Consider the following 18,812-nt stretch of genomic DNA (forward strand, 5'->3'; position numbering starts at 1 on the left):
GGTACAAAAAAACAAAACAAGTGAAAATAAATTAGTGTCAGGTTTGGAGAAGTTCTGCTCTGAGAGAACCGCAGAACACAGACCGACTGATCAACACTCCAACACCCAGAGCGCTCACACCCACACACACACACACACACACACACACACACACACACACAGAGAAAAGGACAAAAATAAAACAATACTCTGGAGTGCTTACTGACCACTATCACATTCAGACTGTGTGTGTGTTCAGCGGTGTGTTGAAGGTGATGTTAGGTTTGCTGTAATAAAGTCAGAAATGGCAAAATCAGGTTGAGAAAGTAATCCGGCTGAAATCACGGCTATAATCCCTGACAGGACGTCTGTGTTGTAGGTGGTGCTGTAGGTGGTGCTGTAGGTGGTGCTGGTGGACATGAACACAGTCGGTTCTGCTTTAGAGTGGACGGTTCTGCAATCAGTGGAAGCGTGGACGAAGGGGAAGCACTAGAATTCCATCCTCATTTACTTTATAAAGACAGATGCACACATTTACAAATGAGGCCCACTGTTGTGCCCCACCCACAACCCCACCCCCCAAAAAAGCTATCTACACCCTATACAACTGCCCCCCCCCCCTCCCTCCCCGGGTCCGGCGCTGGTTTCAAAATGTCTACATGCATACAAACAGAGAAGGAGTGTGAAAGGGGGCATGGGGTGGTCCTGTACCCCCTCCACACACCACCCCACTCCCCCTTTCAAACCTCACTCCCCCCGACCCCCACCTCTGGACCCCCCCACTAGCGATGCATATTTATGAGGCACTTCTGAAAACATTTCCCTCACTAAACCCCTAACCTACTCTCTCTCCACTTATAGTAGTGTGTGTGTGTGTGTGTGTGTGTGTGTGTGTGTGTGTGAGAGAGAGAGAGAGAGAGAGAGAGATAGGACTGTATCAGTGTGTATTCTCCGCCTCCTCCTGTGTTGTGGGTGGAGCTCCACTGTTTTCGGTCAGGCCGCGGGGGAAGCGGTGTCCGGCACCAGGGTAGCCGTGGCCATTCTGGATGGGCTGAAGGTCATGATAGCTGGACTGGTAGTACTGGGGCGGGTAACCACGGTAACCGGCATACGGGTCCTCCTCTTCCTCCTCCTCCTCTTCGTCGTTGCTGTCGGTGGGGCCGTAGTTCTGGTAGGGGCTGGGAGGTAACGGTTGTACTATGGGAACACAGGGGGGTCAGTCGGATCATCGCCGTTTCCGTCTGTCGGGTCCCACCACCAGGTTAACGTTAAGAGGAAAAGGTAGAGCAGCGGAGAGAGACAGGAAGCAGGAGAGTGAGTGGCCGGGCAAGGCGAGGGAGGGGGGGGGGTGAAGTTAGCATTAGCTGTTAGCAGTAGCATAAAAAGACTGGGTGCCATCAGAGAACCATTAGAGAACCTGAGCAGTGCAGTGGTGGTGGAGAGATGGTGGAGGAGGGAGAGTAAGGGTGGAGAGATGATGGAGGAGGGAGAGTAAGGGTGGAGGGACGGTGGAGGAGGGAGAGTAAGAGTGGAGGGATGGTGGAGGAGGGAGAGTAAGGGTGGAGGGATGGTGGAGGAAGGAGAGTAAGGGTGGAGGAGGGAGAGTAAGGGTGGAGGGATGATGGAGGAGGGAGAGTAAGGGTGGAGGGATGGTGGAGGAGGGAGAGTAAGGGTGGAGAGATGATGGAGGAGGGAGAGTATGGGTGGAGGGATGATGGAGGAGGGAGAGTACGGGTGGAGGGATGATGGAGGAGGGAGAATAAGGGTGGAGGGATGGTGGAGGAGGGAGAGTAAGGGTGGAGAGATGATGGAGGAGGGAGATTACGGGTGGAGGGATGGAGGAGAGGAAGGGCAGCAGGATGTCAGAGAATGCTCCTCAGTAATCATTCTCATACTGCTCTGGACCTTCAGATCAGGAAACAGGCAAGAGAGAAAAACACCATGTCAGAACCTGCAGAACCCGACCCGACTACTGAGCTAGAAACCAGGGCACGAGAGCTGGAGAACACTACAGCAATATTGCACTGTATGTCCAAAGGTTTGCGGCATTAAGCTTCTGCCAATAGAATAGGACTCCCTGGAGCAGCTCAACGTGAAGCTATCGGCACCATGCTGCCTAATGCCAGGTGTGGGCTAGAGGGGTATAAACTTTTGTCCATAGAGTGTAAAACAGCAGAACCAGGGCTGAGAACAACTCCGGCTTGTTTCATCCTGATCTCAGTCCACAGTGGATGGAGATCAGGCTGGAGGACAGTGGAGTTCTCCTTTAAAGTCCAGACTGAGATCAGAGCTTTATAAACAGCATGTTCTCCTGAAGGGCTTTAGATCAGCGCGAGCGACGGCTCCTCCCTGATACTGTGGGACGTTTCACCGCCCAGTAAACCCACTTTCCATCTCCCATTAAAACCAGCCACGTCTGGACATGCGGAACACTCTTACAAGACTGGCCATAAAACACTTGATGAAGTTTATGGACGGTTCCTCCTGTGGTTCCTCTGTGTCTCAGAGGGGACGGTTTTACAGGTTGGAAATGTGGCGCAGAGCCGGGTTGTTGACGTCTTTATAAAGAATATGGTGATGTTTGTTAACTTCATCACAGACACTGCGGTTCCACACACACTCGGACCACGCATTTCAGCTGCAGAGGGAGCGCAGAACCGTATATTCACTGCTATTAAACCAGTCTCTGAAAATGACCCGGATCAGGAGCAGCCGGGCTGGACTTCATACTTAAAACGATGGTTCAGCCAAACATCCCCTTCCTCCAGCCCCACCACCCAGAACTGTCACTTCAAGGTATGTTAAGAGAGAAAACTGAAATAACCAGAACCAGAGTGGAACAGAACCAGAACCAGAGCGGAACAGACACACTTGCTTTACCTCCGATGTTGTAGCCTAAACACAAGTTCTGGTCACAGTAGCCCGGGGGGCCAGAGGGTCCAGAGCTGCCAGGGATTCCTGGACGTCCCGGAGAGCCTTGAATTCCAGGCCGGCCTGGAGGGCCTTGGCTTCCGGTCCGGCCCTCTCCATGAGGACCTGCGGAGAACCAGATATTATTGCATTGTTCAGTTCTGTGGGGATGAGAGTGAAGAACTGGGGCGTTTAGAACATTTGTGCTGAACTGCCTTTCTGTTAGACGTTCTTTTGGTCCTGTGTTCTTCAGCAGACACCGGTTCTCTCCAGAGTTTCATCTGAGACCTGAACTGATTACAGATCAGTGGGCGGAAGGTCTTACACCCTGAACCCATTTAAACCTTCCTCAAGATTCAGATATTGTCTCAGGATGTGTGTTTAATATTCTAGTCAAGAATAAAAGAAACCCAAAGCGAGTGTGTGTGTGTGTGTGCGCAGGCGGCTCAGTGGCGGTCAGACTTTGCAATGAAGGGAATTCCTGTAATTCGTCCCGTATGAACCCTGTCTCACACTCACACACTGCTTTACTGCGTCTTTAATTTGCTCGGGGGAAAATAATATTTTTGATGGGATTCTGAAGCAAATGAAGGCTCCTCCGTCCCGACGGTGCGAGGACTCAGTGGTGTGTAAACGCTTGTGCCCTCTGGACGAGCAGCAATGTGCTGCACTGAAGGACCTGCCTCCAGTTCATATGAATACAGGTCACTACAAGAGTCCGTGAGGTCAGTTCAGTGATCATGTGCAAGTGATGCACTCATTTAAACAGCATAGTGTGGTTACCTGGGGGTCCTGGGGGGCCACGAGGGCCCTGTGTCCCCACCCCTGGACTGCCCTTCTCTCCTTTCTCTCCTGGGAGCCCTGGACAGAAAGACAGAAACAGACTGAGTGAAACCGTCTGTCCCCCAGACTGCTGGACTAGGGTCACCCCATGACTGCACAACCCATCACAACTCTGTAAGCTCACCTCTCTCTCCCGGTCGCCCGCTGACCCCACTGGCACCGGGGAAGCCTGGTCGGCCTGGAGGACCTTGCTCTCCCTGTTGTCCCTGGGGTCCTGGGCGGCCTGGCTCCCCAGGAGGACCCGGTATCGTCCGGAACGACACCGACTGACTCGGGATCTGGTTCAGGATGGAGTTGTAGCGGGACAGGTGGCCTGAAGCAGAGTCAGACTTTTAAACACACTGATAACAGTGGAGGTATCGCTTTAACTCCACCCCCCACCCCCCTACCCCCGGGGTCAGGGGTGGGGTTGGGAAGCAGGTTAGGGTTTCGGTTGGAAGGGGGTTCAATTCCAAAAGAAAACACACTCACTCTGAATCAGCTGTTCACACACTTGCCGGGCTATGGATCGGACCACCGCCTGAGACTGCAGATCCCCCTTTAAAGACAAACAGCAGATGCACAAGACCACCGAGCTGTAACTCGTCCACTCTCTTTCTCTCTCCTACACACACACTCTGAGTTCAGGGAATTGGCCTGTGGTATTCCACCGTACAGATTTGGGCTTAATGTGTGTATTGGAGGAAGAGAGAGAGTGAAAGTGTGTGTTTGGGGGTGGGGTGTGTGTGTGTGTGGGGGGGTGATGTTTAGTGATTTTATCAGGAGGTCTTTTGGAGGGTCCCTAAATCCCACCGCTAATACCATGCCGTTATGTGTGTGAGCTGCCGGCTCTGCCAACTGCTGCAAATCTAAACTCCCAAAACATTCACTCACCCTCTCTCCTCGCTCGCCCCTGGTGCCGGGAGTACCCTGCCAGAAAGAGAGAGAGGAGGAGGGGTTGTGATTCTGTGAATCTGTCATTCTCTGCGCAGAACCATTGGGGGTTTGGTGTGAAACTCTCGGTTCTAGATAACCTCCCCCAGTCAGAGCTGTTCTACCAGAGTTCTGAGAAGAGTTGGGCTCTAGAACCTGCTTTTAGAACCAGATCATTAAAATGGTGGAGGGATACATGCTGCAGGGTGTAGTGCAGCTACAGAAAGTAGTCCCTAAAGAGAACTGCATTAGTTCAGATTCTCTATTCACTATTTTACCTTCATCATCATCATCATCATCATCACCATCATCTTCATCATCATCATTCCATATAAAACTCAGAAAACTCGTTTAGCAGCACTGGTGGGTTTGGATAGGAGATAAATTATGGGCTGTATCTGTACTGTAGTCATGGCGACTGATGCCTGCTTCCATTCACCTCCACTGTAGAGAGATCCTTGAGTTGCTCTACAGTGAAGCCGAACCCGATTCTTCTGAACTGAGAGGTGAGTCTTACTGAACAGAACTCTTATTACAAGGGGGGCTCTGATCAGATGAGCGTCTGAGAGGAGCAGTAGGGGTTTGCTCAGGCTGTGAGAAGGTTCAGTCTGAGGGGAGTTAAGACTGACTCAATGGTCGCAGGGCAGCAGCCAAGAGCGTAAACTGGACGCATGGTTGAGCTGACGAGCTGAGAGCAGAAGCAGAGCAGTGTCCAGAACGCAGAGGCCTCTGAACAGAGGTGCTGTCGTAAACAGTTGGATCCAGCTCCGAGAGCGTTCTGGAGATCCGGGAGACCAGAGAAGAATGAACGCGCCAGGATGATTGTGTCATCCTCATTCTGCACACTCGTGCACATGTGTGTGACCGAAAACACCGAACATGAGTTCCAGCGCTCCAGAGCTTGTAGTGATGTCATTAAAGCGATAGTTCAGGCGTTTGACCACATAATCAAATCTGATTACAAAGAGGGAAAGAGATTCTCCACCAAATCATCGCTTTAATGTGTGTGTGTGCCTCTGTACAGCAGTTCCTAAACTCCTCATTTCCCTCAGCCTTCCAGCCCCCCAGTCCTCCGTCAGCTCGAAAGAGGAACAATTTCACTCTGAGCTCCTCAGGCTGCTCTCCACTCCGGACTGCTGGTGGTCAGCGGGTTAGATGGAGCTGGCTGTGACGGCTGCTGATGTGGAATAGCTGTAAGCTGAGGCTCTGCAGCCAAAATAGCACTAGTCCATACTGCAGACTGTACTGGAGACGCACTCTGTGTCCAAGAGTGTCCAAACACTTTGACGGTTTAAGTGCAGCTGGGTAACATCTAGAGAACAAAGGAACGTTCAAGAACAGACATATACACGCTGAAGATGCCCAAATCCAACCAACGCTTGGAGAACTCTAAAACTGCCCAGCAGCGGTCTGTGGAGCTGTGGCTTCTTTGGGGTGAGCTGGAGTGGTGTTTGTGATACATCAGTACCTGCCCTCAGTGATGTTTTTTTATGAGGCTGAATGCAATCAGATCCTCACAGCAATGTTCCAACTAACAGGTACTACTGTAATGGCATGTAAAAGCCTGGGAGCTGGCACTCCCAGTGAAGCTCTCTGCCCGTTAACCCGGGGATCTGAGGTCATGACTCTTCTGTTTATGGTTAGCCCCGCCGCCGTCTGCTCTGGGTGGTCCACGTGTCCGTGCTGTCGCTGCACTCTGGGGAGAGTGACTCAGCAGCCGGAGAGAGATCCAGAACTAACAGCATGGTCATTTCAGAGCAGGCAGAGCGCTCTCATCACACCCCATTCATCCGAACTGCACACACAGTGTTTACAAGGTCAGAGGAATACGTGCCGAAATCAGACGCACGACTGGACTGAGACTGGACTGAAACAGGACTGAGCGCTGCAGAGAGCTGTCAACTAAACACAAAGCCTCTCACACAGGGTTAACAGGGTTAATTACTGTTATCAAGGAAACAGTTTCATGTAAAAATCACAGTACACTATATGGACAAAAGTATTGGGACACCTGCTCATTCACTGTTTCTTCTGAAATCAAGGGTATTAGAGAGCTGACTCTGCTTCTGTTGGAGTAACTGTCTCTACTGTCCAGAGAAGAAGACTTTCTACTAGATTCTGGAGGAGGAGCATTGCTGTGAGGATTTGATTACAATCAGCAACAAGAGCGTTCACCCGACCTCATCCCAAAAGTACTGGATGGAGCTCCTCCACGATCATTCCAGAGAACACAGCTCCTCCACTGCTCCACAGCTCCTCAGTGCTGGGGGGCTTTATACCCCTCTAGCCCACGCCTGGCATTATTAGGCAGCATGGAGCCAATAGGGTCATGATGTTGATCTGCTCCAGAGAGTCCTATTCTATTGGCAGTACTTCTTCTCTACAGGGACTAGACAAGCTGTGTGTGCATTTGCACATCTGTGTCAGCAATGGGTGCAGCTTACAGTAGGTGAAAGTATTCATTAGAAAAAGTGTTCACATACAGTAATGTTTCATGATTGATCTATGACCCCAAATTTAGCCAAGACGTGTTCGGTATCTGACGTGAGCTTCTTTAGTTTAGAAAAGGAGATGCTAGGCTAACACTGCTACACTAACACTGGACTCAGACTGTCACCAATCTCATCTCCGTAAACAGTGATCTAACACTTACAGGAGGTCCCTGATCTCCCTGTTGTCCTGGAGATCCGCTGGGTCCTGGAGCTCCGGGGGCTCCTGGACTGCCCTACAGTGAGATACACAGCAGACCAAAGGTAAACATCTCACACAATGGGCTAAAGCTAAAGCAGGGTCCTCAGAGTGGGTGAGAAACATTTGCTTTGGTACTTACAATCGGTCCTGCTGGGCCCATCTGTCCCTGTGGTCCATCTTTACCCGGCAAGCCCTGCAGAGATACAGCACCAATGATCAACACACTCATTAACACCTCAGTGTTTCCACAGATTACCTGTAATGTTGAATGGATGTGGCTAAACTGCTGTAGGCTGAATGGGTGGGGCTAAACTGCTGTAGGCTGAATGGATGTGGCTAAACTGCTGTAGGCTGAATGGGTGGGGCTAAACTGCTGTAGGCTGAATGGGTGGGGCTAAATTGCTGTAGGCTGAATGGATGGATTTCCTTACCCTCTGACCTGGTGGGCCGTCTCTGCCGGGTCCTCCGTTGGCCCCTGGTACACCCTGAGAGACAAAAGAAACAAATAAATTGAATGTGAGAACTCTGTAATCCACTAGAGGGCAGTGTGGAGAGGCTCTGGATTTTACACGTAATTAAAATGGTCTGTTCCAGCTTAAATGGTGCAGCAGTTCCAGTAGTAATGCCTGAGGTGCCAGAACGGAACTGCAGCACTATTTAAAGTGAAATAGAACATTTATAGAAGATTTAGCCATGCAGTTAGCACCATGCTAAGTGGTGTACATAAGCCTTCCTGTCTTATTAGCTGATCATTATTATGTAGTCGCTGATAGCTGATCAACTACCTTTGCTGAAAGAGAGGAAACTGGCTGGAGCTCTGGTCTACAGTACAGCATTCAGAAGAGCCTGCAGGCCCTTTTACTCAGCCTGGCTGTGTGTGTGTGTGTTTGTGTGTGTGTGTGTGTGTGTTTGTGTGTGTGTGTGTGTGTGTGTGTTTGTGTGTGTGTGTGTGTGTGTGTGTTTATGTGTTTGTGTGTGTGTCTGTTTGTGTGTGTGTGTGTGTTTGTGTGTGTGTGTGTGTGTGTGTGTGTGTGTGAACAGTGATGGTCTTTGTGTCCTGTGCGGACGGTGGCTCCCGGGGATTTTTCGGCCCACTGTCGGCAGATTCTCATCAAAGCTCTATTCTTTAAGAGATGGAAGTGTCAGTGTGACGCTGCACAGCCGTTACAGCGACATTCAGAAGATTGAAGCCGCCCAGACTTTTGTTCTGAAGAGCAGGAATCTGGAGCTGGAGCTGCGTGGGGAGGCGGAGGGCGTATGGGTGTGGAACTCGGGGAGACTGTGGAGAACAAATCACTGAGTCTCGATCCAGTACAGATGTGAGTACAGAAGGGAGTATAAATGCGTCTAATTTTAGTTCATTAATAAACACAAATCAAATAAACCTCGTTCAGCATCACTCACACGAAAGCTGCACTGCGCTAGATCTGCTAATGCTCCTGGACTCCCCCTACAGTTCGAGAGTGTCATTCAATTTTACTCCACTGCTGTAAATACACATAACGCTTTGAGCGCCTCCTCATGGACAGCTGTACACATGCATTACTCCTCTCAGCAGTGGCTCGTTTAGAATATTCACTACTATTACTCCACAGTTACTCCACAGTTACTCTACAGTTACTCCACAGTTACTCTACAGTTACTCCACAATTACTCTACAGTTACTCCACAGTTACTCCACAGTTACTCTACAGTTACTCCACAATTACTCCACAGTTACTCCACAATTACTCCACAGTTACTCTACAGTTACTCCACTATTAACTCCACAGTTACTCCACAGTTACTCTACAGTTACTCCACAGTTACTCCACAATTACTCCACAGTTACTCTACAGTTACTCCACTATTAACTCCACAGTTACTCCACAGTTACTCTACAGTTACTCCACAGTTACTCCGCTGTTACTCTACAGTTACTCTACAGTTACTTCACTATTACTCCACAGTTACGCTACAGTTACTCCACAGTTACTATGCAGTTACTCCCCAATTACTATGCCGTTAATCCACAGTTACTCCGCTGTTACTCCACAGTTACTCCGCTGTTACTCCACAGTTACTCCGCTGTTACGATACAAATACAGCTTTCCTGTCCCACCCAGACTCCTTCTCCACAGATCAGACCGAGTCCCAGCAGCAGCCGGCAGTAATTAATAATGGCACCAGCAGCTAATCGTTTCCTCCTGAGTGATTCCATTAGACTCTCTATAGCAGAGGGGAGTGTGTGTGTATGTATGTGCGTGTGTGTGTGTGTGTGTGCCAAGTTAATTAGCTTATCTTGTTCAGGAAGTCCTATCCCAATGAACTGAACTCACCAGCACACCTAATTTCCTCCCCCCAACTCCCCCCCACCCCCAACATTATACATACTGTGTGTGTGTGTGTGCGTGTGTGTGTGTGTGTGCAGGAGGCTAATGGGTGACACAAAGCAGTAATGAAGCTGTCTGTCAGAGTGTATATCCTGCAGGAACGGATTCTAGATACAATCCCACTCATCATCACACACTACCACCTCCACACCAGTGATTCTTCACCCAGTGTGGAGTTAAGAGGCTTTAGCAGGTTTAGCCTCAGAGTTTCCGGTTGCTATAGTTTTACACATTTCTGGTTAACAACTAGAATTGTGCCTAGCAAGCCCACAGCAACCACCTAAGATGCCATAGCAAGTGCTCAGCAACAGTATAGCAAACCACCACTGTATGGAATTTCTTTGCAACCAACCAGCAACACCCTAGCAACCACCAACAATTATTCTGCCTTACCTGAGTACCGGGCAGACCTGCGTCACCTTTCTCTCCTTTCTCCCCTGGAGCTCCCTGAGGTGACACACACACACACACACACACACACAGGAATCAGAAGTGTCTACTGTGCAGGTCCCCTGTGGTGTCCAGTCTTGTCCACTACAGGTTTTCATTCCAAACACGCAGGAACTCGCCTGACCTGCTGAACAGGTGAGCTCCTATTAGACTGGACTTTTGCAGCCACACAAACTTCTCAGACAACCCCGGACCCCCCTGTGCTCCACCAAATTTACAGAACAGTCCTGTTTAAACTCCAGCAGGAGTTTACAAATTAATTAGAAACTGCCGTTTCAGAGCAGCTGCAGAGGAACCAGTGAGACGCGGGAGATCAGCCGAACAAGGCCTGCTCAGGTCTGCTGATATAGTCACTCTGGAACTGCTAGATAACCGTAACTGGACTTCTCCCAGCACCCACTGACCAGAACTGCACTAGACATTAGTAGACATCCTACCGGTGGCCCCTGGATGGAAAGCCCACTCGGCCCCTGTGGTCCAGGCGGTCCCTGCGGTCCTGGTGGTCCACTCTCACCAGCTGGACCTTGAGGTCCCTGCAGTAATCGGACACAGAAGGTGGTACTTCAAGTTAATTTGCTGAACGTCCATTACAGATTACTACCAGTCCACCTTAAATGCCTCTGAGGTGACAGGACTGCTGCATCATTTAAGGTGGACTGTAAAAGAAGCTTGACTGAGATTTAGGGGTGCAGTTAGTTTCAGTGCCTGTGACGGAGGGAATATCAGCTTATTTACCACAGAGCCTGGTTCACCCCGATCACCTCGAGAACCTCTCATACCAGGACCACCCTGTAACACACACACACACACACACACACAAAGAAATTATCAAAAAACTTTATAGTTTATAGTATAGTCTAGAACAGTAAAGCAGAATAACACTGATCTGATCTAAACACTTACAGGAATAAATGTACACATAGTTCCACACCCTACTGCTCACTACTGTACACTACTGCTCACTACTTTACACTACTGCTCACTACTACTCACTACTGTACTCTACTGTACACTACTATGCACTACTGTACACTACTGTACTCTACTGTACACTACTACTCACTACTGCTCACTACTGTACACTACTGTACTCTACTGTACACTACTGCTCACTACTGTACACTACTGTACACTACTACTCACTACTGTACACTACTGCTCACTACTACTCACTACTGTACTCTACTGTACACTACTTCTCACTACTGTACTCTACTACTCACTACTGTACACTACTGCTCACTACTGTACACTACTGTACTCTACTGTACACTACTGCTCACTACTGTACTCTACTGTACTCTACTTCTCACTACTGTACTCTACTACTCACTACTGTACACTACTTCTCACTACTGTACTCTACTACTCACTACTGTACACTACTGCTCACTACTGTACACTACTGTACTCTACTGTACACTACTGCTCACTACTGTACTCTACTGTACACTACTTCTCACTACTGTACTCTACTACTCACTACTGTACACTACTGCTCACTACTGTACACTACTGTACTCTACTGTACACTACTGCTCACTACTGTACTCTACTGTACACTACTGCTCACTACTGTACACTACTGTACTCTACTGTACACTACTGCTCACTACTGTACTCTACTGTACTCTACTGTACACTACTGTACACTACTGCTCACTACTGTACTCTACTGTACACTACTGTACTCTACTGTACACTACGGCTCACTACTGTACACTACTGTACTCTACTGTACACTACTGCTCACTACTGTTTGCTGTAATTGCGTCCCGCGGGGTGGCGGAAGCCGTTAGCTGGTTTTAGCTTGATTCATACGCTAAGCTGCCCTGCCGTCCACCGCCAGAGGGACCTACAGAAGTGTCTAAACCTGTTCGTCCACAGCAGAGAGAGAGAGGCATAAAGAGCGGGTCTGAACTGCTGCAGTAATTAATCATGAGAACTCCGAATCAGAACCACGCAGAACTCTCCTCACCATCTGCTGATTCAGACCTGCAGTCCTGAAGAAGGGCAAAGTGATCCTGAGGGGTTTCCAGGGTGTTGCTATGCAGTGTATATGACATGTGTAGTGGTTGCTGAACAACTGCTACAATATTCCAGCTGGGTGTTACTTCCTGACTGTTGTGATATACCAGCTGGTTACTAAGGTACTAAGGTACTGCTTAGTGGTTGCTATGAAATCTGGGATGGTTTCAGCAGAGGTGGCAAATTCAGGTTCAGAAAGTGAAAAACCCACCTCAGGATTTAGTTCCGGCTGCCTAGGGAAGCGATAAGGCCAGACGAGAGTGATCATTAGACCTTCATAAGAGTTTAGCAGTGATTCTGATCTGGGTCTGATCTGCTGTGTTTTTTAAAACATATTTAGGTTTTTAATAAAGAGGACCCTGGGGACACACAGGGGCCACTGTGGTTAGGATGCCGTGGCTGGGGGGCATTAGGTAGGCCAAAATTAAGTAGGACCATAGCAGTGTACGTGTGTGAGGGTGAGACTTTAGAGAAAGAGAAGAGTCTTACCGGTGGTCCGGAGGGTCCCGGAGGTCCTTTACTCTCTTGAGAGCAGGTGCATGCGTGGGGCAGAGCGGGGCAGTCCTGTTCTACTCTCTGAAGAGACAAACAGAACATTTCACTTCATGCTGATCAATTCAGCAGTGTTCTGAGAGTGAAGCAGTACCATCAGCACCACAACCCAGTTTATCCTGTCTCTGCTGTCCAGGAAAGAAGGATTTTGCAGTAGATTTTGGAGGATCATTGCTGTGAGGATTTGATTGCATTCAGCTATGATAGCATTTATTTATGCATTTGCTCTGGTCTGTGGTTTACTGTCCTCTCAGAGGCTGTCCAACAGAACTGACCTCAGTGTGAAGGTGGTGATTCTGCTGCGGGAGATCGTTTTCTGTGGGTTTGGTAACTGTTGGCTGTGTGTGTGTGTGTGTGTGTGTGTGTGAGAGGGTCTGGTGTTTATTAGCTGGTTGGATGGACACTCTGATGAAGCGCTGTCCTGTAGAAGGGTGACAGAGTAATCAGCTCACTCTTACCAGGCCTGGAAGCTCGCAGCACTGATCCCTCCCGGCCCACGAGGTGCTGCACACAATATCAAACATCTGCAGCTGGAACTGTGGACACAGACACACACACAGACACACACAGACACACACACATAAGCCAGTACAGTAACAGCTTCAGAGCTCTATAGAGACACAATTCGACATTCCTGAGGACACACATCACTGTACACACACATTATCCCGTCTCCACTATGAATTATTCAGTCTCCCACATCTACAGCACTGCTGGATCGCTCGTACCCACACACAGACAGTACTGTTTTCCACCATTAGGGGAAAACTTAGGGGCAAACTGCGTCGTCCCGTCAGTGCGCTGGGTCCTGGGTATGGTTGCTCTTGCTGTGTGTATGTTGTGTAAGCTGTGGGGGGTCTTCTGCAAACAGTCATGATCTTCCCTGTAACCCTCCTCCAGAGTTCTGCAGCTTAATCTGAATGAAGTGTTGAGACAGAGAGCAGAGTCTTACTGGAGCGGAGCTGTCTCTCGTCCCACGGGATCGCACCATCCGGCCCAGAACCTCCACGCCGTCTATGGTGATATTCCCCGCAGCACTGATGGGCTTCTCTCCCACCGTCTTACAGTTGATCACCACCCTCGCTGAGGTCTTGCTGACCACCACATGGAGCTGCATGGAAAACAAACACATTGATGATCCTTCAACTCTGAATATGTCCTTATGACTCCTCATCTCCCCGAGCTCCACGCCTCCACGGCTGCCCAGCATTGTGTCTCATTCAGAGTTCAAACACTTCCTATAACTTCCGGGTGAATGGGAGGGGCTAAACTGTATTTAACAGCTCAACAACAATTTGAGTTGCAGCGTTGCTAAGGCAACCAGAAACACCTTTTTCCGTCTGTCCGACTTCCTAGTTGTTTCCCCCGCAGGATTGCCAGAGAAAATCTGAAAAAGTAGCCACTAGTGGAATTACAGGTCGCAGGTGGGGGTTTATGAAAGTGAGCCACTCACACACTGATCACATCAGGTTACCTGTCGAAACACAACCTGCACTGTCACTGTATCACCTCCAGTACGTACTAGATATTAGATGTTTCTGCAGAACACTGAGTCAGCACACCCCCCCACACGCCTTCAACACTGTGCAGACTGTGTGTGTGTGTGTGTGTTGAGAAACAACCAACAACCGATGAGCCGAGCCAGACTGCACACACTGTGATCCAGCGCCGTGGAGCTGCATGAAGAGGACCCGCAGACGGTTCTATTGCGGGATCAGAATCTCCTCCAAGCTGGCGTATTCATCCAGCTGTAATAACAGCACGTTGTGCTGCCGCACTCCCTCCTGCTCCCCTCCTGCCGTGCGAGAGCGTTCACACTGCGGAAATCGCTTTCAGCTGCGGTGAGAGGAACCGAGCTCCCCGGCGCCGTGGCGGAACAACATGGTTCTAATTATCGGTTCTGAAACTGAGCCGTGCTTCACTGTCAGAATACAGAATCACCACCAGGCGACTCTACACTCAACCACCATACGACTCGAACCCCTGTTCTACTGCAGCCCGACCACAGTACGACTCGAACCCCCACTCTACTGCAGCCCGACCACCGTATGACTCAAACCCCCACTCTACTGCAGCCCGACCACAGTACGACTCGAACCCCCACTCTACTGCAGCCCGACCACAGTACGACTCGAACCCCCACTCTACTGCAGCCCGACCACAGTATGACTCGAACCCCCACTCTACTGCAGCCCAACCACCGTATGACTCGAACCCCCACTCTACTGCAGCCCAACCACCGTATGACTCGAACCCCTGTTCAACTGCAGCCCGACCACAGTATGACTCGAACCCCCACTCTACTGCAGCCCAACCACCGTACGTCTCGAACCCCCACTCTACTGCAGCCCGACCACAGTATGACTCGAACCCCCACTCTACTGCAGCCCGACCACAGTACGACTCGAACCCCCACTCTACTGCAGCCCGACCACAGTACGACTCAAACCCCCACTCTACTGCAGCCCGACCACAGTACGACTCGAACCCCCACTCTACTGCAGCCCGACCACAGTACGACTCAAACCCCCACTCTACTGCAGCCCGACCACAGTATGACTCGAACCCCCACTCTACTGCAGCCCAACCACCGTATGACTCGAACCCCCACTCTACTGCAGCCCGACCACAGTATGACTCGAACCAAAAGAATGAATTAATGATGAAGTGATATGATTCGTGTTACTTACTGTATTAAAGGGAGACAGAGAGACTGACCTTGTGAAAACTGCCGTAGAAGATCCTCCTGATCTCCGGCCCCTCAAACGTCACAGTCTGGAAATCTTCCTTATAGTCGTAGTTAAAAAAGGTCAGAGTTTTTGCGGCATCTGATCAGAGAAATGGAAGCAGAGTGTGTGACTGTGTTCTGTCAGTTTGAGACAGCCTGCCCTGTCATGACTCTCACTGTAGCGCCCCCTTTTGTAAGTGCTCAGGTTGCAGTTTGTGTGTGTTCACAGCACATCTGGTTTCTGTGCTTTGGAGGATGTTTCAGATTCAGGGCTAATGAAGAAGAAACGCCCCTAAACCGTCACCTGTTAGAATCTTTGTTTACATAATGCTAACGCTAGTTAGCCATACCGCTGCATTACCTAAATAAAGAAGGGGACGGGGCTGTCTTAGGCAATACTCACTGTCCAGGATGATGCCCACTAGGGGTTCATTGTCTTTGTTAAGAATTTCCCACAATGCAAAGGGCTCCTGAGGGGTTTCAGGCAGGAGGCGGAAGAGCACGGAGATGGTGTAGTCTGAGGGGAGACCCTCCGGGTGCAGAAACCTACAAACACACATATCAACAGAGCAGAGGATCAGCTCCATCACTTTGACTATAATTAAATGATTTGTGAAATCCTGAATTGAAGAGGGGGAAAAAGCCCCATTTCAAAGCAGCTGTAGTTTTTCAGAAGCTCCTCCCACCTACGAGTTGTATCATCTGAAGGGGACTTTAGTCTTTAAAGCAGAAACTGTTGCCATAGAGACTCAGCAGTACCACAGTACGACTCGAACCCCAACTCTAGTGCAGCCCGACCACAGTACGACTCGAACCCCCACTCTACTGTGGCCCTACCACCGTACGTCTCGAACCCCCACTCGACTGCAGCCCAACCACCGTACGTCTCGAACCCCCACTCGACTGCAGCCCAACCACCGTACGTCTCGAACCCCCACTCGACTGCAGCCCAACCACCGTACGTCTGTACCGTAAGTGCAGCAGGAGGAGAACATGTGAACTACAGGTGAAGTGATGGGTGCAGTTTTCTGTTTTGGTCGGAGTTTCCCTTTAAGGGCTGAAACGTTGAGAACGTGCTCAGCGTAACTGAGAGGTCTATGGTTCTCTGTTTCTGCTCTGAAGGCACGTTTTAGCCTGGCTGCTAATGACCAAGACTGCCGTGGTAAACCCCCATCAGCCTGGATGGTGTTTACAGAGCGGCTGTGTGGCGAGACAGGCTCAGAGAGGGACCCTCCACTGTAATAACAGAGCTCCCTCTGAGGCCTGAGAGAAGCCTAATCTAAATATTGTCCCTCAGAGGAGCGAAGGGAGGATCTGTCAGAGCCATCGGGACCAAAACAAATCAGCATGGCCCACAATTCCCTTCACCTCTGAGGCAGCGAGCGGGTGTGTTGTGTTAGAGCTCTGCAGGCGGCTGTCAGCCTGTTTGGACGCTAACTCTTTCTGCTGGAGGCAAAACCTGTTCAATTTCTGCTGGACTCCATCTGGAACTGAAGAATGACCAACACTGCACTCTGACCAGCCTCCGTCCAGCAGCAATATCGCTAGAACAGCAATAACGATAGCCCCAGAGGCTACGCTGTGAAACTAGCCTGTCAGGTTAGCGTGGGAGGCAGTGAGGCAGTGAGGCAGTGAGGAGTGTTCTGTTGTTCTATGGGTTACTCCTGTATTTCTCCTGTAGGTCTAACAGAACATTTATGAGCTGAAAATGTAGGAAAACATACACACACACACACACACACACACACACAGGTGTACCTGGTGGGCTGTGAGACGAGGGCGTCTGTGTGCAGTCTGTAACAGGGGAAGCTGTTGAAGGTTCCAGGCTCCAAAGAAACTCCTTCAACATTACTGTACTGTTTCTCCACCAGCCCGAACATCTCCATCATCCGGAACCCTGCAGCAACGTCAGAGTAACAGCAGAGTAACAGCAGAGTAACAGCAGAGCAACAGCAGAGTAACACCAGAGTAACAGCAGAGTAACAGCAGAGCAACAGCAGAGCAACACCAGAGTAACACCAGAGCAACACCAGAGTAACACCAGAGTAACAGCAGAGCAACAGCAGAGCAACACCAGAGCAACACCAGAGTAACAGCAGAGTAACACCAGAGTAACAGCAGAGTAACAGCAGAGTAACACCAGAGTAACAGCAGAGCAACAGCAGAGTAACACCAGAGTAACAGCAGAGTAACAGCAGAGCAACAGCAGAGCAACACCAGAGTAACAGCAGAGTAACAGCAGAGCAACAGCAGAGCAACACCAGAGTAACACCAGAGCAACACCAGAGTAACACCAGAGTAACAGCAGAGCAACAGCAGAGCAACACCAGAGCAACACCAGAGTAACAGCAGAGTAACACCAGAGCAACAGCAGAGCAACACCAGAGTAACAGCAGAGCAACACCAGAGTAACAGCAGAGCAACAGCAGAGTAACAGTAGAGCAACACCAGAGCAACAGCAGAGCAACACCAGAGTACCACCAGAGTAACAGCAGAGCAACACCAGAGTAAATCCTGAGCTGAGCTGAGAATGAGAACTAACAGTCATATCAGACTGGGGACAGTAGCTACTTTACATGCAGCCAGATAATCCATTACATACAGCTACAGCTACAGCTACAGCCACAGCCACAGCCACAGCCATAGCTACAGCCACAGCCACAGCCACAGCCACAGCCACAGCCACAGCTACAGCTACAGCTACAGCCACAGCCACAGCCACAGCTACAGCCACAGCCACAGCCACAGCCACAGCCATAGCTACAGCCACAGCCACAGCCACAGCCACAGCCACAGCCACAGCTACAGCCACAGCCACAGCCACAGCCACAGCCACAGCTACAGCCACAGCCACAGCCACAGCCACAGCCACAGCTACAGCTACAGCCACAGCCACAGCCACAGCCACAGCTACAGCTACAGCTACAGCCACAGCCACAGCTACAGCGCGGTATTACCAGAACAGGGTTTAATATTCCTTCTTTAATATCGGTGCCTGTATCAGTCACTCCGCCGTGAACCGAACTCTCGAGAAATAAGCAGACAGTGTGTGTGTGTGTGTGTGTGTGTGTGTGTCTTCTCACCTGCCAGGGCGTTCCCACTCATCAGTAGGGAGGGACAGGCTGGAGACAAACAGATCAGGTTACACATCAAATCAATAACAAATAATGATCAGTATCAGATCAGCCAGTGAATAAATTCAGGTGTTTCTACAGCAGTGAAATCAGGTCAGGGTGGAGCTCGACTCACTGGCTGTCGCCGCCTCACACACAAACGTTATGAGCTGCTCCTCGATTTTCTTCACAGCATCCAGATCGTCCACGAAGAAGACGTGTCTCTCGCTGGGT

The 18,812-nt window shown here is 50.1% G+C and overlaps 1 protein-coding gene across 2 annotated transcripts in view; it reads right to left on the reverse strand.

Moving 5' to 3' along the window:
* Positions 1-771: 771 nt before the first annotated feature.
* col14a1a (collagen, type XIV, alpha 1a) overlaps positions 772-18,812 on the reverse strand; it is a 63,121-nt gene continuing 45,080 nt past the window's right edge. Inside the window, exons 29-48 of one of the 2 annotated variants that reach the window (XM_072680671.1) lie at positions 18,715-18,812; positions 18,549-18,587; positions 17,224-17,362; positions 15,869-16,011; positions 15,456-15,565; positions 13,690-13,848; positions 13,196-13,273; positions 12,675-12,761; positions 10,893-10,946; positions 10,595-10,690; positions 10,101-10,154; positions 7,767-7,820; positions 7,475-7,528; positions 7,298-7,369; positions 4,606-4,641; positions 4,204-4,270; positions 3,857-4,045; positions 3,673-3,750; positions 2,860-3,015; positions 772-1,176 (exon numbers count right to left, since the gene is read on the reverse strand). The exon at positions 18,715-18,812 is cut by the window's right edge and continues 67 nt beyond it. In XM_072680671.1, the coding sequence (XP_072536772.1) occupies positions 917-1,176; positions 2,860-3,015; positions 3,673-3,750; positions 3,857-4,045; positions 4,204-4,270; positions 4,606-4,641; positions 7,298-7,369; positions 7,475-7,528; positions 7,767-7,820; positions 10,101-10,154; positions 10,595-10,690; positions 10,893-10,946; positions 12,675-12,761; positions 13,196-13,273; positions 13,690-13,848; positions 15,456-15,565; positions 15,869-16,011; positions 17,224-17,362; positions 18,549-18,587; positions 18,715-18,812 (2,023 nt within the window). In that variant the 3' untranslated portion in view covers positions 772-916. Of the gene's footprint in view, positions 1,177-1,694; positions 1,885-2,859; positions 3,016-3,672; positions 3,751-3,856; positions 4,046-4,203; positions 4,271-4,605; positions 4,642-7,297; positions 7,370-7,474; positions 7,529-7,766; positions 7,821-10,100; positions 10,155-10,594; positions 10,691-10,892; positions 10,947-12,674; positions 12,762-13,195; positions 13,274-13,689; positions 13,849-15,455; positions 15,566-15,868; positions 16,012-17,223; positions 17,363-18,548; positions 18,588-18,714 lie in introns of those variants that run through there. The other variant, XM_072680672.1, reaches the window with a different exon arrangement.

This window comes from Salminus brasiliensis, chromosome 5 (assembly GCF_030463535.1).
Source record: "Salminus brasiliensis chromosome 5, fSalBra1.hap2, whole genome shotgun sequence".
Classification (NCBI taxonomy): domain Eukaryota; kingdom Metazoa; phylum Chordata; class Actinopteri; order Characiformes; family Bryconidae; genus Salminus; species Salminus brasiliensis.